Here is a 19,163-nt window from a genome sequence, read left to right on the forward strand (position 1 = left end):
CAAAAGGTAACAACATAAATTGAAAGTGGAATTGCTTGTGGTACTACTATCTCTGAATACTAGCGGGCGCTGGCGGGGGTCTAGCTCCATCGTCTTGACGACTGGTATTTTCCATCCCATAAGCGTGGCCTCCAAAACAAATACCGTACTGAGCGTACCTGATTTTAAGCCTCACCCAGCTAGGAAATACCATTTGGTACATACATAAGCCACACCTGTGTAAAACCCGCAAGTGCCCACATTGAAACACAAGATATTTACAAAGAAAGACGGTACACAGAAAGAGTTTGCAAAATTTTAATACCTTAGCCTATCTTAACATAGCAAAAACATGGTAGCAAGAGCAGGAGTGGTAAAAAAAACAACAAAAAAAAACCCAGTTGCGTCAGCTTTCCAGTAGCAACAGGGCCGGTTCAAAAAAACATACTTAAATCACTGAGACGTGGCAGTAACACAACAGCAAGCGCTAGCACAGTGCTAACAGGGCCGATTAAAAAAAAAAAAAAAAACCATGCCAGTAAAAATCACTGAGACACGGCAGTAACACAGCAGCAACAAGCTAGCGCAGCGCTAACAGGGCCAGTTAAAAAAAACATACCACTAAAAATCACTACTGAGACACGGCAGTAACACAGCAGCAACACGCTAGCACAGCAAAAACGCTAGCGCAGCGCTAACAAGGCCGGTTGAAAAAAAAAAAAACAAAAAACATACCGGTGAAAGTCACTTCCTCGGCACATATATTCCACCGGTCTCACTCTTACCTTTTCCGCTCGAGTGCCCCCCTTTGTGGCCATTAGAAAAATACACAAATTATCCACATCACCGCATAAACCGCAGGGTTGAAAGCGTGTGAAAAAGGTTGCGGCTCATAGGCCGGAAATTATGGCACATAAATGCCATACCTCAGTTCATTGTTTACTTAAATAAACAACGGCGTCACCTCAAATGGACGCCTTCTTTTTAAAAGTAACTAGTGCTCCCACAAAATGGTTCTAATTGCCTTTACTATGACACGCTACGTGTACAGCAGACATGGCATCTGTAAAGCTGAAAGGAAACCGTGTCGGTGTTTAGACACAAACCAGGCCGGAATTGGACTCTGTACACTTGATGTCGTCTAATCAATGCAGAAATGTAATAACGTCTATTTATTGCCGATACTATCATTTTTATTTTGCCCATGTATTTGTCCGTGTCGTTCTTTTGGAATCGCTGCATCATTTTTTCCCAGCGCGTGCTTTTGGAACGCGACCCCGGTTAATATCCACAGAACAAATCCAAAAATGTTACATAATCGTTATTTTTGACGCGTGTCCAGTTCTCACGGCAACTCCCAAATTACCTCGACGGCTGTGAAACGGGTGGCTTGCGGTCAATTTCCCTTGAATCGGGGAGCGGTCACGTTAGCGAGCGAGAAACCTCCCGGATAAACCTCAGTGCGACTATTAATCGCAGCGGAGGTCTCGCCCTTCATTTGTCTGCACAAGCCTGGTATTTTTTTTTTTCATTATTATTATTTTAATCTGCCCACGTTTGAATCATCGCCTTTTCCTAATTCCACTCCTTCATCTTACTTCAGCCTTTATTCATCTGTTAAATATTAGCAACCCATCCATTTTCTTTTGCCGCTTATCCTCACGAGGGTTGCGGGGAACACTGAAGCCTATCCCAGCTGTCGACGGGGAGGAGGCGGGGCCCTGAACTGGTTGCCAGCCAATCGCAGTGCACATAGAGACAAAAAAAACACAATCACACCTACATGCAATTTTTTTTTTTTTTTTTTTTTTTGGGATGTGGGAAGAAAACCCCGAGAAAACTCACGCAGGCGCGGGGAGAACATGCAAACTCCACACAGGCGGGGCCGGGATCGAACTCGGGTCCTCAGAACTGCGAGGCCAACGCTTTACCAGCTGATTCCATTGTGCCGCCCTAATGTACATAATTTATAGTTATTAGTTTTCCCCTTCAGAAAGTTATGGAAATAGTGATATATTTCCCCGAAGGTCCAAACTTTTGCCACAAGAAAACCTTTAACTGTACTGACAATGCTTCCATTATTTCTTTATCAATTTTAATTTCACATAGACCGAGTCGCCATGATGTTTTGTTTTTTTTGTGTGCAACTTTTAAAAATGTATTATCTTATTCATGACAGAATGTCACTATAACACCAAATGGTACCAGTTTGAAGTATCGTTTTTTTTAGGTAAATTATTTTTGAATTATTTCAAAATCAAAAATAGGTAATAAGTTAACACTGATTTTAACCTTTGTCAATCTTTTCAGCTAGTATTCAATACAAATACCAATATTTAAATAAATGACCCCTGGTTTTACACAAACGTATTCATTAACTATGATTGGGGGAAAAAAAGAGGGCGGAGTTATCTCCACAGAACGTACACGGAAGCGATTGCGGCTACGCTTAACTTCCGTAAACATCTGCGACAGACGTTTTGTTTTTTTTGAACACGGATTTTTCTCAAATGAGCCAACTTGGCATTCAAAATAAACGACGCTACGTGGAAAAAAATAGATTAACTCAGCACAGAGGACCCGTCCGTATTTAATACCGAAATCGATGTTTTCGCCGATAAGAAATTGGACTGTTAATTGGCTTCCGCTTGTCTTGGACAACTGGAACCACGCGTGGATCTGGTGAGAAAGGCGTCGAGATTTACACGGAAGTGTTTGAAAGCCTAGAAAAGTCTGGACGCGTATGAATATGGTTCTCGTCAGGAATAAATCCCACAAAGTGACGGTTTTGACGGCTCGTGAACGCGGAAGCGTGTTCGGTCACACGTTAACCTTTTCCGCGATCCATCAATCTTTTCAACTAGTATTCAATACAAATACCAATATTTAAATGAATGACCCCTGGTTTTACACAAACTCGTATTCATTAACAATGATTGAGAGGAAGAAAAAAAAAGAGGGCGGAGTCCTCTCCACGGAACGTACACGGAAGCGATTGCGGCTACACTTAACCTCCGTAAACCTCTGCGACAGACATTTTTTTGAACACGCATTGTTCTCAAATGAGCCAACTTGACATCATAAATACTTTTTGGTCATTTGAGATTGAGAATAATAATCCCTACCTGAAATGAAGCGTGTGCGTAGTTTGGGCACTGCAAAAAACTGCAAAATTCTCTTATAAAAGGATGATTTTACGTATGAGTCATCCATTTTTGCCCTCTTATTAGTTGGGTGTAATTACTTTTAACGGAGTGATACCGGCGTGTGTCACGGTTTTCTCGTGTCTCACACGGAGCAGACATAGCGAGTTTTTCCCCAACCTCCAGTTTTAGTGCGATGGTTGGTGGATGTCGTGCGGTCTTTCCTGGACGGACATCAACCGATGAGACCGAGACGATGCATTCCAACGCGGATCCCGAGGGAAAGTCGCTTTCCCGTCCGAGACTGGATTCGACCGTGCGAAACCGAAAATGGAGCGATCACGTGCAGTAAATCATACGCTAACTTCCTTCTACCTTGACCTGGCCTCCCCGACGCCGATCACGGTATATAAATCTTTCAGGGTTTTCCCCGATGAGCGAGGTTATAACGTGTTGCCGCTGTCAGATAATATCTTAAAATGTAAAATGCGTGTCATCGCCAGTTCACGCAATCGCCGTCAACGCCCTTTCCTGCTATTGTTACGGGCTCGTTGTTGAGCACGGCCCCTGCGAGGCGTTTACTTATAGCCGTGGGGGGAATGACACGATGACGGACGGGCTGGGGTTTCCATGGCGACGGTGGGAAGAGACTCCATCGTGTTGTCGGAGTCGGGGAAGGAGGTGGGGGGGGGGCATCTGGACAATATCCCACTCGGGTGGAGATGGATGAAAAGCGAGCTGCGGGGATTAATTTTGCCGTATGTCTTTTGCTTAGACGGAGGCTTCAACTTGGAAGACGCTCTGGCGCAAGGCGACGCGCACGACATGCCGGCGCATTCGGGGCGCAGCAATAGCGGCGGATCAGTGGGTAAGTGGCACGAGTCTCGGCGTTCTAACGCCGTAAGCACCCGTGAAGTTATTTTGAGGAAATTACAATACGTGGAGACGCTTTTTAAGTTTAAACTCCACTCATCGTTAAAGCTCAAGTGTCATGCCTTTAAACATTCTTAAAGGTCCACTGTCATGAAATGCATAATTTTTAGCATGTTATTAATGGAAAAACGGCAGTCGGTGTGGACCCAGCCGTTTTTTCACCACAAAACGTGATTTTGACGTATCTGGCTTTTTGTCACTCCCGCCATGAAAATCCGCTCGAGGGATTTGTTTTCGAGAAGAAGTAGGAAGTGACATACAGGGCAGTTTTACCTGCTGGAAGGGAGCTCGCTGTTCCTTCGTGTTAGCCAAAATGCCGGGGCGTTGCATTGCTGGACGTTGCTCGAACACTCGGGAGGATGGATTCGTTCTTCCTACTTTTCCAAAAGATCCGGTTTGTTGTGAAAAATGGATTGCACGGGTGCAAAGGACGAGAGCTTTGTGGGTTCCAAATGACAGGGAGGTGTACGAAAAAAATAATCGTTGGTGGGGACGTAATCCATAAGTCAGGGGTGCTAAATGTATGCATCGGAAGGCTTTCGTGCACCAGCTGCTGGAGGACGGCCTCCGCAGGCCTTGTGGATCGCCGCCGTCCTTGTCTACAAGGCCGAGCCGGCCGCTGGCCTTGTCGGCCGGGGCGGCTCGTTGCGGCTGGTTCATCTCCACCGCAGAAGTGGATCAGACGGGGAGGCGGTTTGGCCACGCCGTCGTTGTTCTTATCGCTGCCGTGCAGATGTGGATCGGGCGGATAAGTGGTTTGACCGTGATCCGCATATCATCTAAAAATGGCTCAAAACAATAGGGTAATATTGCTCCGCTAACTTCACTCGGCTGTGAGATGTTCTCTCTCTTGGAAAAGAGCTTCTGTGTCATGTCTCAAATCATGCATTTCATGACAGTGGACCTTTAAGATTCTCACAAAGAAAGAGACGACCTTTGAGGCGTATTTGTGTCTGTTGCTTTTAAAATTCGATGACGGTTTGAATTGTAATTTTTTTTGAATGACCACTTCAAGTTCATCACAAAATGAATCCAAGGGATTTTTTTTTTTTTTTTCCCGTGAAGCAATCGTAAACCCGCAACCGATACTCTGTGTACCCCCAATGCATGATACTGTCATTTAATGACTCCTTGTAATACTTCCCACGCAGTGCTTTTACTTTCCATTTCGCCAATAATGCGGGGAGGTGTCTCCCCCCCCCCCACCCCCTTTCTCCAAAACTCTTTTATTCCCCACCTGAAAGCTGAGTCATCCAGGTCAGTTTAATGATTATAATCGAGCTCCTCCCGCGCACTCTGTCATTAGTGGCTTTGCGGGACAAGTTGAAGCAGGTATTAAGGCAGTCATGACGACACATGTATATACAAGGGCATCACAACCTCTTGAATGTTTAGCCTTCAGCCTCGCTCAACATCTTTTTTTTTTTTCCTTTTCCCGCAGCACATGTTTCTGAAGCCACAGGAGAAGGTAAGCGGACCCCCGTCGGAGCAGCGCTTCGTTCAACGGCCGAGTTTATTGTCAAAGCAGACATCAAACAAAGGCAATTACAGATGGCGTAGTGAACCAAGCCACTGACCAAAATCCAGTTTCCTCATGCTATAAACGCAGCGCGTCATGTGCTGACAGCTAACGGAAACAGCGAACAATATGTTTTGTCATCAAATCGACGTGTAGTATGTCTACGTAATATAGAGCTCGTGCACCGACGTCATAAAATCACCTGACTTTTGTTTACGTCGCCACATTGCCGGTCAAGCTAAGCCTAGCTCAATGCTAAGTCGGTTGGCGACGACACGGAAATATGTCTTGTAGCACGACGGCCAGAGTCTTGTCCGATATTGTCAGACATTTAAAAGGTCAAAATAAATGACGCTACGTGGAAAAAAATAGATGAACTCGGCACAGAGGACCCGTATTTAATACCAAAATCGATGTTTCCGCCGATAAAAAAATTGGACTGTTAATTGGCTTCCGCTTGTCTTGGACAACTGGATCTAAGCATCGGTCTGGTGAGGAAGTCGTCGAGATTTACACGGAAAAGTTTGAAAGCGTAGAAAAGTCTGGACGCATATGAATACTTTGTTGCTGGATCTGTTCTCAATCGAGAATAATTCCCACATGGTGTCGGTTTTTCACGGCTCGTGAGCGCGGAAGCGTGTTCGGCCGCACGTTAACCTTTGCCGGAATCCCTCGATCTTTTCAGCTAATATTCAATACAAATACCAATATTTAAATAAATGACCACTAGTTTTACACAAACTTGCATTCATGAACTATGATTAAAAAAAAAAAAAAAGAGGGCGGAGTCATCTCCACAGAGTGTACACGGAAGCGATTGCGGCCACACTTAACCTCCGTAAACCTCTGCAACAGACAGTTTTTTTTTTTTTTAACACACATTGTTCTCATGTGAGCCAATTTGGCATTATAAATACTTCTTGGTAATTTCAGATTAAGAAGAATAATTCCTACCTGAAATGAAGCAATCGTTTCACAGTCGTGTGTATTCGGTTAGGCACCATCCATCACGTTTATTTGCCGAAATCCATCGATATTTTTACATCTTTTCAGCTGGTATTCCATAGATCCATCTCTTTGAATATCTGTCTCGTCTGTTGTGACAAACAACAGCACAACAAGTCTCGGCCATTGTGAATATTTTGCTCTGGTTCAACATCTCCCACAATGTCGAGCAGTTCTTTTTGACCTCCAATATGGCGCCGCGAAAATGCTGACGTCGAATGCACGAGCTATATACTGCCCCTTGGTGGCAAAGCAAGGACCAGCACAATGCCCATTGAGTTATGCTACACAAACTGTTTAATTTACATTCTATTTTGAAATGTTTTAACATGTCATCATAACTGTCAGACTTGTGTCACAAAGAAGTTGACATAACTTTTTCATTTTTTTCCATTAGACGCTGACGTTGAAGGTGAGTTCTCTCCTTTTATAAATGTGTGTGTGTGAGAACATAACCGATCATATTTGAACTTCCCGTTAGACCTGCAGCATGAACGTTTCCTCATTTTTTTTTCATTGCACGACACCAGTGCCAAGCAATATCCCGAAATGTACGTCTCAGCAGAGTAGCCCAAAACATATTTCAAATGACTGATTTTAATCGGGGAATTGCAATCAAGCTGTTTTCCCCCCACAGGTAGCTCAAATTCCCGCGTGCAAATTGCGCAACGCGCGAGTTTCGCTTATCACTGAAGAACTTCAATCCTACGCTTTCCATCCATTCCTTCATTCGTTTTTCCACACCGCGGGCATGCTGGAGCCTATCCCAGCCGTCTCTGGGTGGGACGCGGGACACGCCCTGAACTGGTCGCCGGCCAATGGTAAGCCACAAAGAAACGAACCACCATTCGCACTCACACGGAGAATTTAGAGTCTTCGATCAACCTATCAGGCACAATTTTGGACTGGAATACCTGGAGAAGACCCACACAGACACGGCGAGAACGTGCATATGCCACATAGACTAAGGCCGGATTTGAACCCACGTCCTCGCGAGTGTGAAGCAGAAGCGCTAACCGGTCGACCGCCGTGCCGCCGCCTACGCTTTCCCTTTCATGGAAAGCATGTTGCAGCAGGCACCGACACATGAGCTAGCATAAACCATTTTGCTACGGGCAAGATTAGTTTGTCTGAGTTTACTGGCTGAAAAGAAGAACTTGGGTCAGTCCCGATAGTGATCCTTCTTATGCCTTTGTCCCTTTTTTTTTTTTTTTTTTTTTGAGCGTTCATGTACAGTTTAGCGAAGCACATGACAGTAAACCCCCACTATTCAAGGCTGACAGTGACCAGTGGGGACAGTTTGAACCTTAAATATACCACGAGCTAAGATGCCAAAACACTATTGTTATAATCTCATTTAACATCACGCTAAAAAAGTCTTTATTTGATTTATTTATCGATTTAATTTTAAAATGGTTTAATTTATTTTTTATTTGTATTTTATTTTTATTTTTATTTTAATTTAGTTATCTATTTATTATCTATTATTATTATTATCTATTATTTATCTATTTAATTTTAAAAGCATTTAATTTATTTTTCATTTGTATTTTATTTTACTTATCTATTTATTATCTATTATTATTATCTATTATTTATCCATTTTTAAAATCATTTAATTTATTTGTATTGTATTTTTTAATTTTATTTTACTGATCTATTTATTATCTATTATTATTATTATCTATTTATTACATATTATTTATTCACCACACTTATTTTTTATTTATTATTTCTTTTCATTTTAGATTTTTTTTTTAATTGAAAAAAAAATCCCCCATCAGAGTGTGTGTGGGGCATCATAAATGTTTTTAAATAGACAGTCAGCAGAAGTTAAAAAAAAAAAAAAAACACACACACACATCCCGGTAAAATAATGTGGAACTCCGCTAACAACCCAGGCTAAACTCCCCGATTTACAAAGACCTAACAGTAGAGATTAATCACGTCAACATCACTTCCTTGACACAATTTTCTACTTTGCTGTTAGCCAGGGCTTTGGCGCCATCTACCCAGATCTCAGGTCATAATTGCAGAATATGCAAAGAGGTGAAATGTCTTCTTATAAGTTTTGAGAGTGCGCAACAGTTTTAAAAACTGCCTTACTGATATTCACAAGAGTTACGGTAGGCGTACAAAAATTGCCGTTTAAGTGTATGTACCATAATCCCCGTCCTACAGAGCGCACCCGGCGATAAGCCTCGGTACACAGAAAGCCTTGAGAGTGTTAGCGCGGCGCTAGCGTTAAACTCTTTCTGTGTACCGAGGCTTATGACTAGGTGCGCTAACGCTGGCGCCGCAAAAACCGCAGGGTTGAAAGCGTGTGGAAAAAAGGTCGCTGCTTTTTAGCCGGAAATTACGGAACAAAGATTCCAAGGTTACAAACGCAAAGAACTAGTTTGCCACGGAGCAAATTGCAGTTAATTTCAAATCATTGCTAGTTTTTTTTTATACCGCCGCACGTGTGCTACTTTTCAACCATGTGGTAGAAGGTATTTTTTTGGGGAGGTTTTGTACAACATGAGCGACGCCTACTCAAAACTAGAGAGTCACAGTACCACTCACACTTAATTCCTTCTCTGACTCATCGCGTCAAATAGTTTCCTTTGCGACTTTGTTTCAGTCCCTCACTGACTCCCGTTGTACCCCGAAATCCTTCCTCCCTCGTTTTATTACACTGGAGGCAGAAATGATGACATCCACGTGGCAACTAAAACAATTTATTTGACACAACAGACCAAATTATGCCGATTAAATATCGAAACCGGCATTAGACGTATCCCGCGACTTGGCACGAACGCCGTTCGGATCCACGTTGTCATGGTAACCAGGACCGCCGTCGATGTTTTTTATGGGCGGTCGTTCGGAACGGAAGATGAATGAATGGATCGCAACACAGCGTATGAGAGGTGACTGGGATGCAGAACCGTGAAAATACATACATGCATATTTCTCTCTCTCTCTCTCTCTCCTCTCTCTCTCTCTCTCAAGTAAACAAAGTACAGTAGTATCCATTTTGTTTGACATTTATGAGCAATGATAAATGGAGTTTGAACACATTAAATTTCTTTGTCATAAACTACTGTAATCTGTTTGGGGTTGGCCATACAAAAAAAAATTTCCGTTATGTATATTAAATATTATATATACTTAACACTGTATGACTTGAAAATAAATTAATTTTCTGTATTTACTTGATAAATTAAATATAAGTGTTGATGCATTATACAGGTCAGTTTTAATTGAAGAAATTAAATGACAATAAAGTAAAAGCAAAATTATTACAAGTTGTTTATGCTTTATAAAGGAATTGGCAGACATATTTTAATTTGATTACCAGTTTAGGGCGTTAGCACAACCCCGACCAATGTCAATTTGACCATATTCTGCAGATTTGTATTTATATTTTCAAAAATATTCCAATCTTTTTTTAGGATTCTGTTGACTTCTGTTGCCAGCCAGACTTGTTTTTGAATGCGTCTGTTTTTGTCTTGTAGAATCTGGCTCGGGCTCCTTGGCGGCCATCTTGTGCGCCGTGGCCGTGGCCGTTGTGGGAGCAGCCGCCGGATATTTTACCTACCAGAAGAAGAAACTCTGTTTCAAAAATTTGCACGGTACGCACCTTGTCGTCTCTTCAACCGAGACTTTTACGGTAATGAGCCGCGCCGTGGGAAAATAAGTCAGGGGATGATAGAATACACGTAGTGGCCTCATCATTACAGTGAAGAAAATAAGTATTTGAACACCCTGCTTGGTTCTCCCACTTAGAAATCATGAAGGTGTCTGAAATTTTCATCATAGGTGCATGTCCACTGTGAGAGAGATAATACAAAAAGAAAAATCCAGAAATCACAATGTATGATTTTTTAAAATGATTTATTTGTCTGATACAGCTGCAAATAAGTATTTGAACACCAGAGAAAACCAATGTTAATATTTGGTTAGAGTAGCCTTTGTTTGCAATTACAGAGGTCAAACGTCTCCTGTAGTTGTTCACCAGGTTTGCATGGACTGCAGGAGGGATTTTGGCCAACTCCTCCACACAGATCTTTCCTAGATCAGACAGGTTTCAGCTCCCTTCAAAGATATTCTATTGGGTTCAGGTCTGGAGACTGGCTAAGCTTTGCCAGAACCTTGATATGCTTCTTCCGGAGCCAGTCCTTGGTTTTCCTGGCTGTGTGCTTCGGGTCATTGTCGTGTTGAAAGACCCAGCAAGCCACGACCCATCTTCAATACTCTAACTGGGGGGAAAGAGGTCGTTCCCCAAAATCTCACAATACATGGCCGCGGTCATCCTCTCCTTAATACAGTTTAGCCGTCCTGTCCCATTTGCAGAAAAACACCCCCAAAGCATGATGCCACCACCCCCATGCTTCATAGTAGGGATGGTGTTCTTGAGATGGAACTCATCATTAGTCCTCCTTCAAACACGCTTAATGGAATTATGACCCAAAAGTTCCATTTGGGTCTCATCTGACCACAAAACTTTCTCCCTTTCCAGCCGTGTGGAGTTGTACAATTTTGTCTCTGGTGTCTTTGGACAGCTCTTTGGTCTCAGTCATGTTACAAGTTTTGAGTCTTACTGATCGTACGGGGTGGACAGGGGTCTTTATGCAACTAACGACCTCACACGGGTGGATCTGATTCAGGATAATACATGGAGTGGAGATGAACTCATCATCCCTCTTCCTCCAAACACGTTTCGTGGAATGATGACCAAAAAGTTCCATTTTGAACTTTCTCCTGTGACTCCTCTGTATCATCCAAATGATCATTGGCAAACTTAAGATGGGCCTTGACATGTGATGGTTTAAACAGGGGAACTTTCTGTGCCATGCATGATTTCAAACCAGAAATTCTATAGAAGTCTACAGAATTTGTACAGAACAACTTGTTCTATAGAACTTTGGCTGTGATTTTTTTTTTTTTATAGAATTTATACAGAACTATAGAATTTCTATAGAAATTCAATAGGACGTGGGTCCTAAAGTTCTATAGTTTTTTTAGAAATTCTTTAGAAATGCTCTATACAATTTTTTTAGCAGGGCCGGTTTAAAAAAAACAACAACATACCAGTAAAAATCACTGAGACATGGCAGTAAGACGCTAGCGCAGCGCTAACAGGGCCAGACAGGTAAAAGTCACTTCCTCGGCACATGCATTCCACCGGTCTCACTCTTCCCTTTTCCGTTCAAGTGCCTCCTTGCGGCCGTTAGAAAAAATTGCTCAAATTAGCCACATCACCGCATAAACCGCACGGTTGAAAGCGTGTGGAATATATTCGCGGCTCGTAGGCCGGAAATTACGGTATCTCAAATGTGTCGTATATTTGCGCAAGCTAGTCGAAGAACACTCATGCAAGCGCGATGCGAAACGGAGGACGTTTACTCCGTGTCAGCTGGAAAATTGTCATCACCATCAACACAGACACAAACATTTGTGGAAATACAGTCGATTCAGCGCCATCTTTATTTACAGTCAACTTGAGCCAGTATGCTAACAAGATTGGCCAGTAGTGTAACTGTGAAAAAAAAACTTTGACTTTGCCTTGACTGTCTTTTTTGTTTTTTTGGTTTTTATAGAAGAACAAGATCCGGAGGTGGCACGCAAAGCCGACGCAGGCGAGGCTCAGTCAGATCCTCAAGGTACGAAAAAACGTCGCAGCAAATATTAGCAGTTTACAGTATCGAGTTTTTCATTTGGTCTTTCTTTTTTTATTTTGTTTTGCAGTCCTTAGCAACCTACTGAATTCCTCGTAGAGCGGCGGCGATCACGTGACCCGACCAGGACCAACCACAGTCGAGCGAAGCGGCAAGCTCAACAGAGGCGTTTTTTTGTTTTTTTAATTATTCCACTGTGGCGCTGCATTAATGTGAGACCCCCCACGTGGGGGCTTCGTGGGTATGCGTGTGTGTGTGTTTGTGTATGTGCGTGTGTGTACACGTATTCATTAGCGCAGTACGTGCGTAAAGCAACGAAGCAACTTGATTTGCGACGTTTGTTTGTCCAAATTTATGTTCTCATGACCGAAAAACATTTTTGTTTCATTGTTTATTAACGCGCCGCCCTTCCATTTACAGCAGGGGTGTCAAACTCATTTTTCTCGCGGGCCACATTGTTGTTCCGGTTTCCCTCAGAGGGCCATTACGACTGTGGAACAAAAATATTTAATCATCTCATCACATTTACATCAATTTATGAACTAGTTTTTGAATCAGAAATCAAGGGTAATGTGTTTTTCAACTATTCACGTTTGGTAACACACAAGAATGCTTGTAATATCTCAACTTTTATCATTTATGATATATGACAATTTAAAATTTTGGTACAGATTTTTTTTTCAAGAATCATGGAAATTCACGCTCTAGAGTTGGCTTCACGGGCCACATTTAATGGTGTGGCGGGCCGGATCTGCCCCCCGGGCCTTGAGTTTGACACCCGTGATTTACAGGAATTGCAATGTGACTGATATCTTTTTTGTCGATGTCAATCCGATTATTGTATTTCGACAGGGTTTATCGATTTTAAACCAGCCACTGTATTCGTTTCCAGAAATAATAATCGAACATGAAAACAATCTTGAGGAAATCGATTTGGGGGGGGGGGGAGTGCACACACATGGATTTGTAACATTTTAACCCATTTTTAAATTATGACAAACTACACACACGATGAGAAAAGAAAAAAATTGGGGTGCACGCGCTTACTGCAACAAGCACAATTAGCGCTGCTGTCGTAAATATGGAACATCTTTAGCATTTATGATTGGTGGCACACCACAGGACTCCATCCAGCCATTTTCTTAGCCGCTTATCCTCACAAGGGTCGTCGGAGATTGCTGGAGCCTATCCCAGCTGTCAACGGGCAGGAGGTGGGGTACACCCTGAACTGTCATGTCATTTTCCAAGGCGCTTATCCTCACAAGGGATGCGGGAAAGCTTGAGCCTATTCCAGCTAGCTTCGGGCGAAAGGCAGACTACACCCTGAACTGGTCGCCAGTCAGTCGCAAGGGCAGATATCGACAGAGACAAAGAGCCGCGCGCACACCTATGGGCAATTTAGAGTGTCCAATTAATGTTGCATGTTTTTGGGATGTGGGACGAATAATAAGACGTGGCTCAGCTGGTAAAGCGTTGGCCTCACGATTCTGGGGTCTCGGGTTCAATCCCAGACCCGTCTATGTGGAGTTTGCATGTTCTCCCCATGCCTACGGGGGTTTTCTCTGGGCACTCCGGTTTCCTCCCACATCCCAAAAACACGCAATATTAATTGGACACTCTAAATTGCCCCGAGGTGTGATTGTGAGTGCGGCTGTTTGTCTCGATGTGCCCTGCGATTGGCTGGCGACCAGTTCAGGGTGTACCCCGCCTCCTGCCCGTTGATAGCCGGGATAGGCTCCAGCGCTTCCCGCGACCCCCGTGAGGATAAGCGGCATAAGAAAATGGATGGATGGATAATAAGACATCTGACAATCAGGCCTTTGCTCAGACTGATCAAATCGGAAGAAAAATGCTCAAATTGGGCCAAATTATCGATATGCGTGTACCCTTCTCTAGGCAAAGTCATTCGAAAGAACGCAGATCACGTCAACATAAATCGACTGACGTGTAAAACACTCGAAGTACTCCAGGAAGTTGTGACTGTAATATTTACGGGATTGTGGCAAAGAGTGATGTAGTAAAAATAGCCGAGAGTCGATACAGGAAACTAAACATACCTGAATACGTCATGTATTGGCTGAACGTCAACAAATACTGTACATGAACTCGTGATAAAGAACAATTTTTTTTTTTCTTTTAATGAAGCAAAAGCCCTTTGCCGAAAAACTGAGGCCTGCTACAATGAGCAAAAGTATCGGGACTGATTTGTCATCTATCCAAGATGTTCCGAAAAATGGAACATTTGGGCGCAGGCTCCTTTTTTCGTGCTTAAAGATACAGTTGGTTGGGTTCGGTGTGGGAGAAACCTGACCTCAACCCCATCAAACACTTTTGGAAAAAACACACAACGATTGTGGATTAATGGACAATATTCCCCAAAAAAGTATCATAACTGCAAAACTTCCATTCCGTCGTCTTGTGTGCTAATACTTTTGCTCATTTGGGTGTATTTTAAGAAAAAAAGTTCAAATAGCGTTTTAGTAGCTTAGGCCAAGTGTCACTGTGAGGTTTTTTTTGTACGTCGACGTGCGTCAGTCTAGTTTTTCGAGAGTGCCTTTTCGCTGTCCCCGCCCGGCCCGGCCCGGCCCGGCCCAACTCGCCACCCCCCACCGCGAGCAGACGCACTGAATGTCTCCTTCACGTCGACTTTAACGTTTGGGCCAGATGAACTCTTGTACGCACTCACCGGCCACAACGCCAGAGGCGCATTTAGCGCTAGTGTGAAATGCACCAGCTGCGCTAGTAACTTCAGTGGGGGCACAGCGGCTCGAGAAACGTCATCTTTATCTTTAATGCTCTTTTGGTTCAGTCATTTTAATCGCAACGTTTTACACCGTTGAGCAGTAATGATTAATATCAAACCCGATTCAGCTTTTTATATCCGAATTTGAGTCTGTGTATACCGTTCAACATCTAAAACCTACTTTCTCTTCAAGTGCCGTAATTTCCGGCCCACAAACAAGCGACTTTTTTTCACACGCTTTCAACCCTGCAGTTTATGCAGTGTTGTGGCGCTAGCGTTAGCGCACCTCGTTATAAGTCTATGAGTTTAACGCTAGCGCCTTGCTAACGCTAGCTCCTTGCTAACGCTAGCGCCTACACTCTTTCTGTGTACCGAAGCTTAGCGGTAGCGCCGAGCTAGCTCTTATATCGAGGCTTATAACCAGGTGTGCTCTGTAGGCCAGGAATTACGGTAAATAACAACAATTGGACATCTTATTCAAAATTATAAACATGTTTTAATGTTTAGTTGTTTTTTTTTTAAACAGCGCATTTGAAAATTCATGAGCAGGACAACAGCAATGATGAAATTTTATTGTTTCAGTTTGAGATTCTACATCTTGGTGTGTTAATAATTACTGAGTTATTTTTGTGGCACAAACTTAATATTGTTGTTGTGGTTGTGTAATACATTAACCACTCGAAGTCATACACGAGAACGTCGATGATGCCAGAATCCTCCGGATACGGTTGAAAATTCCCTGACTTCAAATTTGACCGCCGTGTTGCAGTTTTTTAAAATACAATCGTTCATAGGAGTGCTATTTTGTACAGATTGCCTGACGGAAAATTATATGTTGTATGCAGTTCTCAAAACTTATTTTTTAACTCCCCTGCCCAGGTGGACATTTTGAAACAGAAGTTCTGTTTATTGGCCTTTTAAAAAATATATATACAAATTTATCTCATTTAATAATTGCTGTTTTGATTTAGTTAATGAGACAATAAAATAGTAAAATAAGCATTTTTCACGTTTATTTTAAATGAAATAATTTAAAAATATAATTAAATGAATTAAACATATATCAAAATGAGAATTATAACGTTTCAAATTAAATGTTCAGCTTTCTCACAAGTTTTAAAGCACACTTACAAAAAAAAAAAACAAAAAAACTTTTGGCACTAGCAGCTGTAGCTAATGTTGTTGTGGCTGGTGAGCGCATTTCCCAGCGTCTACTACCTATTTCTCAGCGCCGTTTGCCTCTTTATTCCTTTTTCTACTATAATCCCCATTTATCGTTTTTAGTTTTTTTTTTCTATTTAAATCATATCCGTTGTCTATGGCGAGGCGCCTCCGACTGATTGTCTTTAAATAGCGTATTACCTTTAGTGATTGTTATTGTGGAAAATTGCCTAATTATGAGGGTCCGCAGCGATAACGATTTAGCATGAATTGTAGCGCAAACTGCTAACATCTGAATGTTTGTTTGTTTGTTTGTTTTGCCTTACAGTTGCTGTGTTCCCTTTAAAACTTGCTTGCTGCTTAGCGGTTATTCTTTGTAAATAATAATGGGGGGGGGGCACAGCAGCAATACTGTACATGACAGAGGCTGTTGTCACAGTCTGGCCGCTAATATCTGTGATATCGCATTAATTAATTAGCATGTACAAATTGGAGAAAGCTGAGTTTTAAAATGCCTTCATTAAAGGGGAAATCCAGGAGTGTACCCTATTTTGACAATGTGATGTTAAATCCTCTCTCATTCAATAGTGTTTTTAGTAATCGAGCATTTGGAACGGCACGGTACACGTCACATCCGCCCACGCACATCAAGTGACACGCAAAAATGGCAGCGCCCCTGAAAATTCATAACTGTCGAGAAAATCTTCTCAAAACACAATTAAATGAGAGAGGATTTAGCATCACGTTGTCAAAATAGGGTACATATTACATGACCTATTGGGTACACTGGAGTTCTCCTTTAAAATCAATAACAAGGGAAGGGATTCTTACTCGATTATGAGAAACGTTTAAAAGTGTTGCTGCATTTATTTGATCGAATGTAGGGGAAAACCAAGAATGAATCAATTGGTTTTCTTCACTTCTGTTGGATGTCATGTTGTGCTTCTTTAGACAGCAAACTAGTTTAGATTCAGTCAACAGCATCTCATTTTGTCTTCAGGTACTCGAAGGCACAATCTATTCAATTCTTAATGATCGGCAAATTGATATTCAAGCCCACCCCAGCGACGCCTTTTGAAGAAAAACACGGACAAAAAGTCCCATTTTCGAGCCTTCATGTAAGCACATGAATGTAAGCGCATTGGGCTTTGCTTTGTTGCAGCATTAGCGGAGAAGTCCAGCGTTATAAGCACATCTCGATTACGAGCGGGAACAAGGGTATGAACGCAAAACTCTGTGATTTCCTTTAGAAATATCAACACATATCATTTCTTTTCTATGAATATTCTCTCCGTGCGTGTGTGTTTTTCAGTAGAAACTGTCATCAAGCATTTGTGATGTAAATAATGTCGAAGAGGGTGAATTAAACGACCAGTTTCAGTTGGGAGTCGGCCTCCGTGCCTCGTGTTTGTGTGTTTTATGTGACGGCGTGAAAACCCGCCGAGGAGTGACAAGCGTGAAGCGCAAAGTCGCGGCCGTGACGCCAAACCTTTGGCGTGTCAGGTATTTCGAGAGACTCGTTACTAATTGATGGTGACAGCTCGGAAACTATTTAGCCCCTCGCTCCACCTTCCTGGGAGACGCGTCTCGTGCGATTCCTGCAAATGCTTTCACTTTGCTTTTTAAACTGAAAATATGGAATCATTATTATTAATACGGTCGAAAGCCAAACATACTGCAATTTTTCCACTGGGAATTGATTAAAATAAAAGTACTGTACAGTGAGGCCCGGATTTGTGCGTTTGATTTGGTCTTTGATGATGTATCCATTCATCCATTTTCTGACCCGCTTATCCTCACAAGGGTCACGGGAGTTGGAACATGTTGCCAGCCAATTGTCGGGCACATAGAAACATCCGCACTCATATTCACGCCTAAGGGCAAATTACCTGACATGAAAAAAAGTAAATTAAAAAAATTATTTTTATTTTTTTAATAAAATTTCAATAAAAATGCTCTTTTTCAAATATTTTCAAGAAAGGTATTTCACTTGTTTGTGATGACATAATGCCATTATAGAAATTTTATTATGTTAAAAAATATTAAATTGTTAATTGTTATAGTTAAAGAGGCTCTGAAACAAATATTTGAATGGTTTAGTGTAATAACAACGGTCTTGTAGTTCATATATTTTCAGTTCATATTTTAAATTATTTAGTGAAAGTGTCTTTGTTGAATTTGGGCTCAAACCACTGATCTAAAAAAAAAAATATTGGATGGCTCAATGGCCCCCAAAACTGAAGTTGCCATCCGCCATCTTGATACTCCCAAAACAACCATTCCGACCTCTGCAGCGTTAATTGCCAGTTGCCCTGGCTGTGAGAAAATATTGGACAGGTAAGTTAGAAAGATTTACTTTACCACAGTTAGAGTTTGTTTGTAAAGTTTTTTTATTTTTTTATTTTCTGATAAGTTTAATTCACTTGAACAAACTTTTGTTTACGGTTGGTGTTCACCGCTCACTCTCTTGCTTCACCTTTACAGGCCGACGGTTTCTCGCGTAAAAGCATTCTCGATATTTTCCCAAAATTCATCAGTGCATAAGCAAGAAAGCACATTTACTGTGAAAGTATTCATGGATTTCATAACACAGAAATTGAATTTGATTTTCAAATGCGAGGAACAAAGTTCAAAGTTTGAAACAGCAAATGAACGATGCGTTTAGCATGTATTTTACCATTGCGAGTCCTTATTTCCAAAGATATATTAACTGATTGACTTAAAATTTAATGTTTTTATGACAAAAAAATGCTTTAGTTTTTTTTTTTTTTGCTATATTATGATGATATTGCTTCACAGCGTATTTTGGGGAACGTTAATATGTCCCGGAAATCGGGCACTAGTTGGTCGTCACAGTGTTATATCTCTTTCCTTTGCACTTTGCCTTTTTTTGACTTACCAATTGCGAATTAAAAATCCTCCATGTAACCAGAACTGAAAAAATGTCAAGCTCACACGACCAGTTTTAATTCTACATGCCAAATTTTGAGGAAAAACCCCGCCATAATCCAACCTGTAAA

General features: G+C 41.8%; 1 protein-coding gene across 3 annotated transcripts in view; it reads left to right on the forward strand.

Annotated features, from left to right (window-relative positions):
• Positions 1-17,527, forward strand: part of si:ch211-39i22.1 (fibrous sheath CABYR-binding protein) — a 31,939-nt gene extending 14,412 nt beyond the window's left edge. For all 3 annotated transcript variants that reach the window (XM_061842606.1, XM_061842607.1, XM_061842608.1), the window contains 6 exons: positions 3,898-3,990; positions 5,497-5,523; positions 6,977-6,991; positions 10,077-10,193; positions 12,162-12,224; positions 12,310-17,527. In XM_061842606.1, the coding sequence (XP_061698590.1) occupies positions 3,898-3,990; positions 5,497-5,523; positions 6,977-6,991; positions 10,077-10,193; positions 12,162-12,224; positions 12,310-12,338 (344 nt within the window). In that variant the 3' untranslated portion in view covers positions 12,339-17,527. The remainder of the gene's footprint in view (positions 1-3,897; positions 3,991-5,496; positions 5,524-6,976; positions 6,992-10,076; positions 10,194-12,161; positions 12,225-12,309) is intronic.
• The last annotated feature ends 1,636 nt before the right edge of the window (positions 17,528-19,163 follow it).

The sequence above is a fragment of the Syngnathoides biaculeatus genome, chromosome 14 (genome assembly GCF_019802595.1).
Source record: "Syngnathoides biaculeatus isolate LvHL_M chromosome 14, ASM1980259v1, whole genome shotgun sequence".
NCBI lineage: Eukaryota > Metazoa > Chordata > Actinopteri > Syngnathiformes > Syngnathidae > Syngnathoides > Syngnathoides biaculeatus.